The 17,312-nt window shown below is 42.4% G+C and overlaps 2 protein-coding genes across 5 annotated transcripts in view; one reads left to right on the forward strand and one right to left on the reverse strand.

The window, feature by feature from the left end:
- The window catches only part of LOC127494456 (uncharacterized), a 490,338-nt gene that overhangs the window by 133,188 nt on the left and 339,838 nt on the right, over positions 1–17,312 (forward strand). The window lies entirely within an intron of this gene.
- The window catches only part of il1rapl2 (interleukin 1 receptor accessory protein-like 2), a 685,297-nt gene that overhangs the window by 112,633 nt on the left and 555,352 nt on the right, over positions 1–17,312 (reverse strand). For all 4 annotated transcript variants that reach the window (XM_051860353.1, XM_051860352.1, XM_051860354.1 and 1 more), the window contains one exon: positions 13,400–13,673. In XM_051860353.1, coding sequence (XP_051716313.1) covers positions 13,400–13,673 — 274 coding nt within the window. The remainder of the gene's footprint in view (positions 1–13,399; positions 13,674–17,312) is intronic.

Consider the following 17,312-nt stretch of genomic DNA (forward strand, 5'->3'; position numbering starts at 1 on the left):
TCAAAACTTTACAAATCTTTTGTTTCGGTTCAGTGTGTATCAAACTGCCAAAGTCACATGAACTATTGAAGTTTCAAAACACTTATGACGTAACAAAGCCTCGTTTACTGAAATCATGTGATTTTGGCGCTCTGAACCACTGATTTGAAACAAATGATTCGTAAAGCTTCAAAGCTTCATGAAGCATCGTTTTGAAATCGCCCATCACTAAATATTGTGGAATAAAGTCGCTATTTTGTTATTTTTGGCACACAAAAAGCATTCTCTTCACTTTGTAATATTAAGGTTGAAGTACTATACTCACATGAACTGTTTTAAATATGTTTTTAGTAGCTTTCTGGGCATTGAAAAAGGGAGTGTTATTGCTGGCGATGCAGCCCTCACTGAGCCATCAGATTTTATTAAAAATATCTTAATTTGTGTTCTGAAGATGAACGAAGGTCTTACGGATGTGGAACGACATGAGGGTGAGTAATTAATGACTGAATTTAAATTCTTGGTTGAACTAACCCTTTAACATGACTAAAGGATGGAATACACTATACAACTTCTGCCCTGCACAAAATTTCAGTCAGTGCTACAGTAGTCTGCAGATTTTCAGCTTGAGAGTAGCAACACTCTTTAAAAAATAATGTAGCATTTCAACAGAAACTTTCAATAGAAAGTTCAAAAGAACAGCATTTATCTGAAAAAGAAAGCTTTTATAACATTTTCTTTTTATAAATTAAAGAAATTAATACTTTTATTCAGCAAGGATGCATTAAATTGATTAAAATTGACAGTAAAGACATTTATAATGTTACAAAAGATTTCAATTTCAAATAAATGCTGTTGTTTTGAACTTTCTATTCATCAAAGAATTCTGAAATAGAATTGAACCCAACTGATTTCAACATTGATAAAAAAATAAAATAAAAAAAAAATGTTTCTTGAGCAGTAAATCAGCATATTAGAATGATTTCTGAAGGAACACGTGACACTGAAGATTGCTGAAAATTGCTGAAAATTCAGCCTTACCAACACGGCAGATCATGATAGATCATAACACTAAATAAACACCTTAATGGGTCATAAAAATACAAGAAAAAAATAAAAGTATTAGTACTTCTGCGGTGTAAAGAGCCCACCTCCATGATGACTACAAGATGAAGATCCAGCGCGTGACTGGCCAAGGAATCATCTCAATGACGAAGCCAGAGAACGCCATTCGCGATGCAAAAATGGAGATCCGATGCGTGATTGGCCAAGGAACTCTGACAAAGATGAAGCCTGATAACGCCATTCGCTAAGCAAAGATGAAGATACCATGCGCAATTGGCCAAGGAACTCTGACAAAGATGAAGCCTGAAAATGCCATTCGCTCAGTAAAGATGGAGGAGCTCACGCTGATTGGCCATCGTGAGACAGCCTCACGACTCACAGGTACCGGTACCACCTAATGGAAAACACTTCACTTGCAACATTGTTTACCATGATTCATAAGTCTGAACTCCAGGGAATCTGTGCTGTCATACTGACAAAGTAGCAAGATGTTGTTAAAGGGAACCTATTTTGCAAAAAGGTGTTTAAACACCTTATAAAAGTGTGTGTAAACAAAGTGTGTGTAAACAATGCTCAGAAGCATTACTCAGAAGCAGTCTCTTCAAAGAGCTGATTCAGACTCTTCCCTACAATGACGTCGTCGCAGGGAGAAGCCCCCACCCACAACCAGTGACGATCTGCCCTATTAGCATTTTTGGTGGTGAGATTGTCTTGTTTTGTTGTTGCCGAAATATGAGCAATATCACACGAGTAGCCGTGTGATATATCTGTATATCAGCACGGCTGTGATTTGGCTGTAGGCACGACGGCGCAGGCCGAGTGCCATAGGCAATCACAGTATGCTGATATACAGCCATATCGCACAGCTACGAGTGTGATATTGCTCATATTTCGGCAACAACAAAACAAGACAATCTCACCACCAAAAATGCTAATAGGGCAGTTCGACGGCACGAGTGTATAAATAAATAAGAAACAACAACCGATTGTCTTTAAAAACCCTCTTTTGTGAGGAACTACTTCCTTCCGCCACGGATTCAAATCTCAAATTGACAGTTTAACAGTTGAGCCCAAGCCTCCGTTACTAATTCTAAAATGTCACTTTAGAACTAGTAATGAAGGAACGTTGCGTCACTTCATTGAAACTCACTATAATATGTAGAGTATTATGAGAAAGAGATCGCCTGAGCTGGTGTACTACCTGCATCTAGCTGATATTCTTCAGGTCAATCTTATATTCATAATCACAAAATCAGTTTGAATGTCCGTTGAGGAAAGCAATCTTTGTCTTTATCCTTTTAACATCAGGCTGTCATCACTCCCATGACAGCGCTAGTCAATGCATTTGTCAGTTGCATCTCGTAAGATGTTGTTTAAAGTAAAAACAACTTCCTTGTTTCAGTCCATTTCAATTTAATAGTCTTTGTTACTGACTGACTCACTCATAAAGACAGTCTTTGCTGCCATCTCATGGCGTATTAATGTAACTTTCACTGAAGTCGAAATCACTAACCGACTCTTTCTCAATACCAAAAAATATGGCATGTTATTTATATAAAATATTATTTATTGAATAATAATATTTAAATTAACAGCAATAGCCATTATAACAGTATAAGAAGTAAAATAAAACACAAGCAAACAGTTCAGTCAAACGTACAAAAAGCAGCGCTCTAGTTAGTACAGGATTTAATTTCAATGTAAATATAAAGTTATGAAACTTAATATAGCCCTTAAGCCAAATCTATTAGCTCTGGAACAAGTAATAAATTAATAAGACCAAAGACTGCCCATTTGATATACCCAAAACGAATACCTGATGTTTAAACACTTTCTACATAGAGCGAGTGACAAATTCCCAAAGGACTGGCCTAGATGAAGCTGTTCTCGGGGGGGTACATTAATGCTGAATGGTCGCTGACGGCCTGGAGCTCACATCTCCGAAAGTGTCTAAACATATTTTCAAATAGGCGCTACGTTTACATATAGAGCCCTATCATACACCTGGTGCAATGTGGCGCCAGGCGCGACACAAGTGTTTTTTGCCAGTTTCAGCCTGACTCAGTTATAATTTTCATGTCCTGCGCCACGTTGTTTAAATAGCAAATGCATTTGCGCCCATTTGTGCGCCCATGGGTGTGCTGGTCTGAAAACGAGGTGTGTTCAGGCACATTGTTGGTGCGTTACTATTTTGAGGCAACTGAAAAAGACTGCGCCATTGACCAACTGAAACATGGTCTAAAGTCAATGCAGCAATATTTGATTTGTTATTTAAAGAGCACGTTAGTATTATGCGCCTATATGTGAGTGCACAAAGCGCATACACTCTGCTTATTACACATGCAGGGACACGCAGCAGGACACAAACATGCCAAATATTAAAAATAAAAGCATTACAATGTAAAAGATTATTATTGTGTGCATAAAGATAAAAATGCTTTGGTGGAATCCGGCTTGTCCTGTAGATGGTCTGCTTGCATGCTTTAACCTCGCAGACGAGCAGATCCGTTTCCTCACTGGATAAGCATTCAGGTTTTCCACTTGCAAATTCCGCCATGTAAATAGCGAATCCATCATGGCATGAGTGCAGCTGGCTTTTAAAGAGAATGGGAGATGAGGCTCTGATTGGTTTATTGCACATTACGCCCAAAACACACCTACTCATTAAGGACAACCCTTTTAGACCATGCGCCAGGCACGCCGATCATTTTTCCTGTCCTTAAACTAGCAAAAGTGGATTCGCACACGCCCTAAGCGCACTTGCGCCGTAGATTTGATTTGCGCCTTAGATTGTTAAAATAGGGCCCTTAAATTGCATATCTGAGGTCTAAACAACTATATTCTCGCCTAAAAAACTCTTAAAACAACATTCCATTACATAATAACATTAGTATCTATAAAAATATGGTAGGTTTGCATGTCCGCCATGACACTCACTGTGAGAATGCTGACAGCGGAGTGATTCAAATGGTGAAACGGTTACCGTGCGATACTGGAAGAATATCGCATGGACCTCACAGCCAATCAGATTCGAGAACCAGAAAGAACTGTTCTATTTGTGTGTGTGTATATATACAGTATATATACTGTATATATATATATATATATATATATATATATATATACAGTGGGTACGGAAAGTATTCAGACCCCCTTAAATTTTTCACAATCACATTATGTGAATCACATTATGAAATAAATGTTTTTCTCCAAAACATGTTGGCCACAATTATTGGCACTCCTAGAATTTTTTATGAGTAAATATCTCTGAAGTATATTCCCACTCATATTTACATTTTTTTTTTTTTAGCACACCAGGGTGATCATGAACATGAAATTGTCCAGCCATGACTTCCTGTTCCACAGGAGTAAAAACATGAGGAAACACAAAAGCCAAATTCCCGTAATCATTCATCACAATGAGTAAAACCAAAGAATATAGTTCTGATGTGCAGCAAAAGATTGTTGAGCTTTACAAAATAGAAAGTGGCTGTAAGAAAATAGCTAAAGCATTGAAAATCTCCATTTCCACTATCAAGGCAATAATTAAGAAGTTACAATCAACTAAAGATGTTAGCTCTGAATGGTTTATTGCACATTACACCCAAAACACACCTACTCATTAAGGACAACCCTTTTAGACCATGCACCAGGCACGCCGATCATTTTTCCTGTCCTTAAACTAGCAAAAGTGGATTCGGACACGCCCTAAGCCCACTTGCGCCGTGCGCTTTAGACCATGAGCTTAGATTGTTAAAAAAGGGGCCCTTAAATTGCATATCTGAGGTATAAACAACTATATTCTCGCAAAAAGTATTGAATAAAAGGGTGTCAATAATTGTGGCCAACGTATTTTGGAGAAAAACATTTATTTCATAATGTGATTTTCCCCTCACTTTCAATTCTTTTCCTTCAATGAAAGGTTAGTTCCCTTTCAGTCGGTCACGTTCGACGTACGTCAGTAGTGACCGACGAATTGGGATATCGCTAGAGAGCCCTATCAGCTTCGAGTTAACTAAAACAGGCCAATGGAGTTGGCGTGCGATATTTGCATAATGCGCACCGCCCCCGCCAGGTGGTATAAATAGGGGAGCAGATGTCATCGCACTCTGTCTTTCGCTTCGGAGCCAACTAGTTGTGTTCCAGCTTTTCAGACTGAGAGTGAATACTACAAGCCTGTGTGAAGTGACAGCGTCTTGTGTTGGTGTGAAGGCACTTCAGCGAGGTCGCAAGCTTCCCGAGGAGCCTGAGTTATAAGCTCTCAACTGCTGTTCTCACAGCAAAAAATTTCCCAAACTTCCCAGCTTGTGTCTGTTGCGATTTGGGCCGGTTCCTCCGTTGTGTTCGGGGAGTGGTGTACCCGAACACTTCGTGACACTCCCTGTGTGCTTCAGCACAAGTGAGCTGAATCTTCCCCTTCTAAAAGAGCTTCACAGACAAACCCTGCGTCTTTTTCAAGATGTCATTTCGTCTGTGCGTTACTGGGTGTGGTGGTTCATTGGTCCCCGCTGACGGTCACAATCGCTGCATCACGTGCCTGGGCGTTCAGCATGCTGAAGCTACTTTTGTGGATAGTTCATGTTCTCATTGTGGGAACATGACTATTGCAGTGCTGAGATCGAGACTCTCGTTCCTTGGTTCTCAGGGAGCGGGGGTCCCCTCCCCTATGCCTCGTTCCGCCGTTTTCTCTGGCTTCGGCCTGGGTGACGGTGAGTCGGCATGTAGGCAGGGTGATCTGAGGATCATGGTCAGGGCTTCCCCGCCGAGCGCCGCTCCGCGGGCCCCTGCCCCCTCTACATCACTGCAACCGGTGGTGCTGCCGTTGGAGCGTGCTGGTCCCTCTATGGAGCGGCCATCCGTTTCCTTCGGCGCATCCGTCGATCGCGTAGCCCCCTCTCACTTCGCCAGCAGGTCCCAGTGTGATGGTCGAGGCCGCCCCCCAGCCGTCTCCCATTCACACTGTCACCTCGCAGAGTCTGACCCCACTTCGGGCCGCTATGCCGTCCGAGTCAGGTCCCAGCACTCTGCCTCGCTGCCCCACCCCCGGTACGTCTGTGGTGCCTTTGGTCCCGCTGGCTCGGTGTCTGGAAGCCTGCATAGCACTCCCCAGCCCGTCCCGCTGGCTCATTCATCAGACTCGGCTATGCGATTCAGAAAATGCACCTGTTCTCCGGGCGGAGATTGCTGTCCTCCTGGCGAAGGATGCAATCGAGCCGGTCCCTCCAGCCGATATGAAGTCAGGGTTCTACAGCCCCTACTTCATTGTACCCAAGAAGGGCGGTGGGCTACGGCCAATCCTGGATCTGCGTGTCCTGAACCGGTCCCTTCACAGGCTGCCGTTCAAGATGCTTACACAGAAACGCATTTTCGAATGCATCCGTCCCCAGGATTGGTTTGCAGCGATCGACCTGAAGGACGCGTACTTTCATGTCTCGATTCTGCCTCGTCACAGACCCTTTCTATGGTTTGCGTTCAAGGGTCGGGCATATCAGTACAAAGTCCTACCCTTTGGGCTGGCCCTGTCGCCCCGCATCTTCACGAAGGTTGCAGAGGCGGCCATTGTTCCGCTCAAGGAACAGGGCGTTCGCATTCTCAACTACCTCGACGACTGGTTCATCCTGGCCAGCTCACGAGAGCAGTTGTGCGAACACAAGGACATGGTGTTAGCTCACCTCAGCCGGTTGGGTCTTCGGGTCAACTGGGACAAGAGCAAACTTGCCCCCGGGCAGAGGATCTCTTATCTCGGTATGGAACTGGATTCGGTCGTCCGGACAGCGCGCCTCACCAAGGAGCGCGTCCAGTCAGTGTTGAACTGCCTGAGTACGCTCAAGCGCAGGACAGCGGCCCCACTGAAACTCTTTCAGAGGCTCCTGGGGCATATGGCATCCGCAGCCGCAGTCACGCCACTCGGATTGGTTCATATGAGGCCGCTTCAACACTGGCTCCGCGGCCGGGTCCCGAGATGGGCGTGGCAGCGCGGTACGTTCAGAACTGCCGTCGCACTCTCACCAAGTGGTCGGACCTTTCGTTCCTGCGGGCTGGAGTTCCCCTCGAACATGCTGTGGTCCACACAGATGCCTCTGCCACGGGGTGGGGGGCCATGTACAACAAGCATGCAGTGTCGGGTCTGTGGACGGGGCCTCAACTGCAGTGGCATATCAATTGCCTCGAGTTGCTAGCAGTACGTCTTGCACTGGGCCGCTTCCAGGAGCTGTTGACAGACAAGCACGTACTGATCCGCTCGGACAGCACTGCGGCCGTTGCGTACATCAAGGGTGGTTTACGCTCCCGCCACATGTCGCAACTTGCCCGCCATCTCTTGTTATGGAGTCAGAAGCATCTGAGGTCACTTCGTGCCATTCATGTCCCAGGCGTGCTCAACCGTGCAGCCAACGAGCTCTCACGGCAGCCTCCGCTTCCGGGCGAATGGAGACTCCATCCCCAGGTGGTCCAGCTGATCTGGCAGCGCTTTGGCGAGGCACAGATAGATCTGTTCGCCTCCCCGGAGACTGCCCACTACCAGTGGTTCTATTCCCTGATGGCGGCACTCTCGGCACGGATGCCCTGGCACTCAGCTGGCCCCGGGGCCTACGCAAGTATGTGTTTCCCCCAGTGAGCCTTCTCGCACAGCTCCTGTGCAAAGTCGGAGGACGAGGAGCAGGTCTTGTTAGTGGCTCCATACTGGCCCACTCAGACCTGGTTCTCGGACCTCAAGCTCCTCGCAACAGCACCTCCCTGGCCCATTCCTCTGAGGAAGGACCTCCTGACTCAGAGACGGGGCACCCTCTGGCACCCGCGTCCCGACCTGTGGAAACTCCATGTGTGGTCCCTGGACGGGACACGGAGGTTCTGAGTGATCTCCTGCAAGCGGTCGCAGACACTATCACTTCCGCTAGAGCTCCTTCTACGAGGAACCTCTATGCGTTGAAGTGGAACCTGTTCGTCGAATGGTGCTCCTCTCACCGAGAGGACCCCCAATAATGTTCGGTCAGATCTGTGCTCTCCTTTCTGCAAGAGGGCCTGGAGCGAAGGCTGTCTCCCTCCACCCTCAAGGTGTATGTTGCCGCTATTGCCGCACATCAATATGCAGTTGATGGTAAATCGCTAGGGAAGCACGATCAGATCGTCAGGTTCCTGAAGGGGGATTTAGTCTCCTCGCCCTCCCTCTGTACCCTCTTGGGATCTCACCCTGGTTCTTACATCTCTCCGGGGTCATCCCTTCGAGCCTTTGCAATCAGCTGAGTTAAAAGTACTGTCCCTTAAGACCGTCCTCCTGGTTGCATTGGCCTCGCTCAAGAGGGTAGGGGACCTGCACGCATTTTCGGTTGGCGAATCGTGCCTGGAATTCGGGCCCAGTGACTCTCACGTCATCATGAGACCCCGGCCTGGATATGTGCCCAAGGTTCCTACCACTCCCTTCAGAGATCAGGTAGTGAACCTGCAAGCGCTGCCTTCGGAGGAGGCAGACCCAGCCCTAGCTTTGCTCTGTCCTGTCCGCGCTCTGCGCCTGTACGTGGACAGAACGCGAAGCTTCAGGACCTCAGATCAGCTCTTTGTCTGTTACGGAGGCCAGCAGAAGGAAAAGGCTGTCTCCAAGCAGAGGATGGCCCACTGGATAGTGGATGCCATCGCCCTGGCGTATGAATCCCAGGGCGTGCCTTGCCCGCTCACAGATATCTGTAGAGCTGTGGGCTGGGCGACACGTTCGCTAGATTCTATAGCCTTCGTGTAGAACCGGTATCTTCCCGTGTACTCGCTTCCAGCAGCCGTTAGACGTGAAGAGCCTGTTCTAGTGTCGGCTTGCAATGCCACTTCAGCCCCCTGGGCCGGATACGTGCATCCTTTTACTCCAGTCGAATTCCTTGCTTGGCGAACCCTGTCGAGTTCCTCCGCCTCCCCCTTCGGCTCGGACATTGCGGAGTGTCTGATGCCAGGCCAAACCTCCGTCACTGACGTTGACATTTGGCTGGGTGCGATATGTCGTGACCCCTCCACGTAAGTGGTCCCGTGTGTATTTGTCCACGGTCAAGTCCCCACGGTGAGGCCGTGTCTTTCCCTTAGCAGAGCCAGCTCTGCTGTCACCTGTCAGATGAGTCTCCCCCACCCAGGTGGAGCCATCCCAGGGACTCCATATGCGTACTGCCCACGGCCAGTCCATATGTGTAATCTCCACGTAAATTCCTCCCCTACGGGTGGGTAGTGGTCTCCGCAGCGTCCCCCATGGGTTCATTTCCCCAGTGTAATCTAGTTTACTTAGTGAGTATGTCGGAACAGCAGTAGACTCTCTTGGCGTAAGCTCGCCCCTTCCCCATCCCATTGGTGTGCCGGGTGGCTAGAGCTTGCGCTGGGCACTGGAAGGGGTTCATAACTGTGGCACTTTATTTGGGATCCCAATTCATCGGTCACTACTGACGTACGTTGAACATGACCGACTGAAAGGGAACGTCTCGGTTACGTATGTAACCCTCATTCCCTGAAGGAGGGAACGGAGACGTATGTCCCATCGCCATAGTTTCTGTACCCTCGGTGCAGTGCAGACTAGTTTGTCTCCTCAGCGAAAAACAGAGTGCGATGGCATCTGCTCCCATATTTATACCACCTGGCGGATGCGGTGCACATTATGCAAATGCCAACTCCATTGGCCTGTTTTAGTTAACTCGAAGCTGATAGGGCTCTCTAGCGATATCCCAATTCGTCGGTCACTACTGACGTACGTCTCTGTTCCCTCCTTCAGGGAACGAGGGTTACATACATAACCGAGACGTTTTTTGCTAATTTTATGAATTAAAGATCAAAAGGATAAACAATGCAGATTTATTTTTATAATCATCTTTGATCATATTTACCAAGGGTGCCAATAATTCTGACCACCACTGAATATATATATTTATACATATACATATATTTATACATATATTTTTTTATATTTATATATATATATATTTATACATATTATTGTTGTTCTTTATTCATGTTTGTTCATAATACAGTAACTAATGTCATTTAGTACAACTTGAAATCTTAAAAAAATGTATTAGCATATGTAAAAAAAGAACGTTAACCTAGATTAATAAATGCTGGAAAAGTATTGTTCATTGTTGTTATTTCATTAACTAATGTTAAAGAATTTAATATTGTTGTCACCAAATATGGATTGTGAACAATTGTTTTAGGAATTACAGTTGTGTTCTGAAATTATTTTTACTGAATATTTGTTTGATAACATGCAAATGTTGTATGTTAGATAATAGCTGCTCACGTTTAGTTTTGTGGGTCTAAGACTCTGTGTAGTTTGTCACTGTGTATTTTATTCCCTGCCAGATGTGTTTGCAGGGCCTGAAATGGAAACACAGAATTAACCATCCTGCAGCCATTGAACCTTGGAGGAAATAGATCCTGTGCTTTCAGTCACAGCTGCCTCTGTTTAGATGTTTTACAACAATTGCCCTTCAGTCGCTATGTGAGAGTGAAATCTTTTCTGAATGGGTTTCCTCAAGGTCTTCCTTTAGCTTTCCTCTTTCAAAAGCGTAGGTACTCGGGTGTGAATTAGAGCTTTTTTTTTTTATTATTTCTGCATCTTCAGCATCTCATTTCAAATATTTTCTTCAAAAAATGAGGAGGTTTAGGGAGTTTGGGATGACGTACTACTTACTATTTTTGGAAGTAGTATGCAGTGTACAGTGCATATTATGCATATATTTTTCTGTAAGGCTAGTGTCCTGATTAAACTGAAGCCATGAACAAACACCACTCAATAAAACAACAAATATACAAACTTGGGAGCAGAGATCCACAAATAAAAGGAACAGGAGAAACATCATCTGGGAGCATTTAATTACTGTTCATCAATGACTTTGCATGTTTTATTAAGATGACTAAAGGCTGGAATACACTACACAACTTTTGCCCTACACAAAATTTCAGTCAGTGCTACAGTAGTCTGCAGATTTTCAGCTTGAGTGTAGCAACACTCTTTAAAAAAATAATGTAACATTTAAACAGAAACTTACAATAGAGAGTTCAAAAGAACAGTATTTATCTGATATAGAAAACTTATAGGTTTGAGGCCAGTAAGAATTTATTTATTTATTTATTTTTTTTATATAAATTAAATAAATTAATACTTTTATTCAGCAAGGATGCATTAAATTGATTAAATGTGAAAGGCTGGAATACACTACACATTTTTAGTTTGAGAATAGCAACATTACTTTAAAAAAGTGTAACATTTCAACTAAGTAGAAGTGTAGTGACACAAAGTGCTACATCATCAGTATGTTTGTTTTGAATATGAACAAGCAATGGTATGTTCTAGGACTATGGCTAGCATGAATTCAGCAGTTATCATAAGTTATCACACAGAAGTTATTGAAAATAAAACATTTGGGGCCAGACTAAACAGCGCAAATTAGCGTGAGAACACAATTCCAAAAAAGCGCAGATGGGAGTGGAAAGTTCTGCACGTGATATACTGACAATGAGCAAATTATAGAACACAGATGCAGTCAGATCATTTCCATAATGACCAACACAATCTACCAAGAGCAGCACGAATGTGCTTTTCTAGATGTAGGCCTACCCACATTGCCCAACACTTCTTAGATCAGAGTTTTTGTGCAGAGAGTTTTGTTGTTGAAAAAAAAAATTATTTTATTTTTAAAAACTACAAGTAAATTAAAAGAACCATTTGTAGTGGAATTTTGCTTTTCTTTTCTTCTGAGTATGTATGTAGCATAGTGTTTCTCAGCATCTTGCAGCATGTAATGGGAATCATAGAGAATGCATTCAAACTTATATACTAATTTCATTAATTAAATATACATAGTTATTTGTGATGTGATAACTGCATAATAAAAAAAAAAAAAAATCAGCCCTTTAAAGTTGCTTTAAGTAGTTACATACTTTTGTTAGAAACTTGTAATGTAGATGACTACTTTTTCAGAAGGACAGCTTGTCTGTAGTTGAACTACTTTAAGTTATGAGTAGCTTGTAGCTTTGAAAGCTACAGTTTTAAAGTAGCTTCCTCAACATTGATGCACAATTTTTCTCTCTGTAACCATTTACAAAGTCGCTAAGTGTATGACGTGACGTGAGGCCAAGCATGGTGACCCATACTCGGAATTTCTGCTCTGCATTTCACCCATTAAAGTGCACACACACACAGCAGTGAGTAGTGAACACACACACACACACATACCGTGAACACATTGGAAGAGAGCACTTTTCATTCACTCCCCCCACCTACATTTCCTGTCGGTACAGAGACTCGAACCCACAGCCTTCGGGTTACAAGTCCGACTCCCTAACCAGCCACAACTGCCCCCAGCTTTTAAAAATCTGTTCAGCTTTCAAAAGTCATTTTGTTTACTCCAGCCTCAAGAAAATGTTATGGGCCAAACTTCATGGTATTAAGTATAGAACCCTACAACAGATTTTGTATCCGTCAGATCCCCGACCCGGTTGGCGTGACATTGCATCCCTAATGAACAAACAATTGAAATGTATGGGAATACCTAGTATAATAAAATAATAATGCATGAATTAAAAACAGAAGCAAAATCTCAGTCTGAATTTATATTCATTTGAAACTGGTGTCAGATTAAACCCCAGAGCTAGAATGAAATTGAAACCAAATTTTATTAACTTCCAAGAACCACAAGAAAAAGACATCCCCTCAGAATACCTTCAACCACGCCACTGGATTCCATCATTGGGCCAGTGGGTGCTTCTTACATTTCTGACCACAGCTGTGAGGAAATGTTTTATGACAGGGGGTTCATGCAGTGACGTCAGTAGCAAAATGTGCCTAAAGAAATTGAACCTTATACTATAATGCTGTCAAACAATGATGCCACTTTCACAATACAGTTATAACACATCCCCCCAATTTCACAGACAAGGCTTAAGCCTAGTTCCAGACAAAAATGAATGTTTGAACTATTTCAACTAAAAGCAATTTGCACTGACATACCAGTAATATTTTGTTTTTCTTTTTTCTAAGGAATTTTTATAAAAGCTACTTAAATGTCCTGATTGAATTAAGGCCTAATCCTGGCTTAATCTAAGCCCTGTCTGTAAAATCAGGCCTTAATATAACAGTTATAGAATAGGGTTTAAGCTACTGTATATAGGCACAAGCAAATGCTTAATTTGGTGGACCAAAAGTGTGTGTTAAATTTAGAGAGAAAATTGCCCATGACAATGCCATCATATATGGTAAAAATATATATTTTCATGTTTTTTTTGTTTTTATATAAACATAACAGATGTGACCCAGTGCAGTTTTAGATTACATAAATCTTCGGGCTCTGTTTTTCAGCGCACACTTGATTTGAAGTTTGAATTGCTAATGACCCACCTGAGCACACAAGTGTAAAATCCATTGTCCTCCATCTCTGCTGAGCGGAACCAAATGGAATCTCCCTCCTTACTCAGCCGATGACCCGAGAAGATGATTGGCTCCTCAGAATCACCCTTGTTCCTGTACCAGATGAGCCGCAGCTTGGCATTCTGGGCGACACTATAGTTGGTGCGTATGTAGCTGTAGAACAGAGCGCATTTCACCCTCAGAGGCTCTCCGGCCAACACACGATACGTCTTCAAGTCCACTGACCAGTCTATACATCCGTCAACTGTGGGAGAGAGAAAATTCATCAATTTACAATACACAAAAGCTCTATTTGGACAGTAATTGTTTCTCATGGGGACGTAAGGTATTTTCAACATTTACAGAGGCTAGTCGCTGATTTTATTGCCGCCTGAATCCAGAATGTCAGTGTTTTTCTACCACCACCAGCGTAAAAATCTCCGGCCGAATTACCTACTGTTTTTTTTTTTTTTGGACAAACTCGAAGGTCATGTGGTAATTTAATTGCCATCCAAATCCACATGTCTGAGATCAATTCAAAATTTACAGTTTGAATCCTTTTTGACCACTGTGGAACACTGTACGATAACTGTTGCGTTTCACTGTAATTTGCATGCATTTTAAATATTTACAGTATTACTGAAATGCTGGGAAGTATTTACAGGAAAAATATTTTATCACCGCTCCTCCTCAGGGAAAGGAGAAAGAGGAAAAAAATACAGCAAAACAATGTTAAAATGTATTATGTAGCTAACAATTATACACATTAAAAATATAAACCAAGCAGCTTTATGTTTACCTCAAGTAAATTAACTTATTTCAGCTAATTTAAATATTTTTAAAATGACATCCATCATTTTGAGATAAAATGCAAGACAGAAATCCATTTCAACTGTTATGTGTCTATATCTTACTATTCTTAATCAGATTTAAATAATCACATAATAAATAGGATATTATTTTCCTGTTATTAAATTAAATATGAATTTATTCATATTATTCCAAACATATGACATTTTATTTACAGCAGACAATCATGCGACCATGTGAGCAGCACGTTCCTGAGTTCATAGATCACAAAACTCACTCCTCCTCTGTGAATAAAATTGCTATCTGAATGCATGAGTTTTATCACTGAGGTGCCATGCAAATTTATTTTTACAGACATCCATGTGAGAAACAATTACCATTAGAATAGGGCTACGAAGACATAAAAAAGCTAGTACATTAACACTATTTCCTGAATAATATGTGCTTCATTTGGAAAAAGGATAGATATCTGGGCCCGTATTCATGAAAAATCTTAGTGCAAATTTAGCTCCTAGTGACAAAATTCTAAGAAAATTCTTAAAAAGGTGGGTGTTTCCTCTTAAAATTAAATTAAAGATCCTAGTAAGAAAAAAGTAATTCAGAAAGCATCTTAACCCTTAAAAGAAGTCTTAAGGTCTTTGCACACTGAGTCCGAAATTCTTGTCCGAAATTTCCACAAAATACGACATCACATTGTGGCACGTTTACACACTGCTTCCGAAACGCTGAATCGCTCGGGATAATCCTGCAGCTCCTTGAGGTGGAACTCTCTTTCCTCTCTACGCAATCACAAGATTGGATGGACCCAATATTTCCTCTTTCTTTTTCTTTTTAAGAAGAGAGAGGACAACAAAATCGTCCTCACTGCTTGAAGACTCCATTTTGTTTTGCGATTTTTATTCGCAACGGATTAATTAATACGCATCAGACTCAAGCCCCGTTCACACTGCCAGTGACAAGCAGCAACAAAGCGACATGATCCCATTAATTTCAATGGAACGCTGGCGACTTCCAGCGACACAAGCGACAGTGACTGTTGGCGACAGAATGTAGGCGTGTCAAGCGACGGGAGACACGCAACAAAAGTTCAGAAATTTCAACTTTATGCAAATGAGAAGCGAATTTCGTGAGCGACAACCAATAGGATTGAAGGCTCTCTGGACCTCAAGACACAGTCTCAAGTGCAGGCAAGACAGTAATCCAGAGTGATTTCACTGTTTTATATGATTTGACTGTAACTACATACATGGACTGATTGACATAATAAAATGATGCTTGGAACAGAAGCGGTCGGCAGTCTTGTGAGTTTGATTCATACATTAATTATATGATGCTGTGAGCAGTTTAGCACTGCTGCAGTTCATATTACAGTTTCCTCTGCATTGTGTTGATTATTAGGGACAAGAAAATTTATTATTTGTCAAATTCAACTGACGTTTTAGTATTTTTTGACAGTATGAGATTAATTTGTTGATAGATCAACTTTTAATCTAATGAATGATTTAATGCTCTGAGCTCTGCAGTCACAACACTCTACAACAGCAGAATGTTACTTTTAATTCTTTTAAGTCTAATTCCTAGTCAAGTTAGAATGATTTCTTAGTTTTATATATCATTTGTAATTGCATTTTCTATAGATATGATCAGAAATGCAGTCTACCAATGACATTAGAGCGACAGCACTAGGAACGCCCACAAGTGACTTAGTACAGAGAATAGCAACATGCAGTGACAAAGTCACTGGCAGTGTGAACGGGGCTTCAGTATGCAAGGTTTCTGTGCGTGACGAATTTTTAGGATAAAAAAAATGCATACGAAAATTGAGTGTGCAAGGACCTGTAAGGTTCAAAATTAGGAGTACGGACAAACTTTTAAGAAGCTTAAGAGTTTCTTTAGCAGCGAAGAAAATGGACGAAACGCGAAGATGGAGAAGAAATAGGTTGCACACAATGCATAACAGTGGCGCTATGTGCGCTCAATGCATACTTCTGCTGAGCCCACAAAACTGCAAGCTACGCAGAGTCTTCTACCCGGCAGTCAAAACGGCATTACGTCACGAAAGTGCAGACTCAGAGGAACACTGTAAGGGTTTAGGGTGTCATTTGGGATAGGGCCTATAAGCAAAGTGATCACACAATTACAGCGGTTTCAGAACCTCTTATTGTGTCGCTGTTCATTTCCTATCAAATATGTACAACATTAACAGCATGGTAAATAAAAAATAAAGAATATATATACCAGGGGTATGTGGTCCATATAAGCTGCGAATGCTCTGCATACCCAAACCATTCGTGGACTAGCTAATTAATATTAACACTATAAATTACTATAAATTTCTTTGTTTGAGGTATACCATATATATGATCATATGTTGGTAATGCGTATGCAACTGTATTTCATAAATTTATTTGCCAAACCACGTAATTTTCTTTAAATCTGCCAGTGACGGAGGGTTCCGGGTATGCTGATCTTACAACAGCTTTGTCGCCTACGCTCTGTTGTTATGTATCGTCATCACTGTTGTGCATTCTCATTAGTTTGCTAGTCTATGCAGGATTCCATGCGCCGGCAATGCGGTCCCACTCGCCCAAGAAGAAGAATGTGCTGCTGCTGTCAGATCTCGATCTCCAAAAATCACATTGTGTTGGATACAAAACGAAATAGACAAAATCAAATTAAAAAGTCAACTGAAACTTTTTTCATAGTATTTTATTTTCTCCATAGGGAAATTTATTTTTTATGAAAACTTGCAGGCTAAAATTTTAAAGACAGATTGTAAGCAGACCTACCTATATATATATATATATATATATACACACACATGTGTAACCCCTCACCCAGGTCCTACTCGCGCCGCTCTGTGCAGGTCTCAAACCTGGGTCTCCGGCGTGGGAGTTGGACACTCTAACAAGGAGGCTAAAGGCTGCAACCCCTAGAGCATCTTTTGAGATCAGGAGTGAGGTTTACTTGCACAGCGACTACTAGCTGGCCTCCGTTACATATATACTTCTTCTGGCATACATTTAAAGTAACACCTGACTTTTTAGTGTTTAATTGTTTAGATTCTGAGACTTTTACTAAGCCAACAAGCCAT

This window comes from Ctenopharyngodon idella, chromosome 14 (assembly GCF_019924925.1).
Source record: "Ctenopharyngodon idella isolate HZGC_01 chromosome 14, HZGC01, whole genome shotgun sequence".
Lineage (NCBI taxonomy): Eukaryota > Metazoa > Chordata > Actinopteri > Cypriniformes > Xenocyprididae > Ctenopharyngodon > Ctenopharyngodon idella.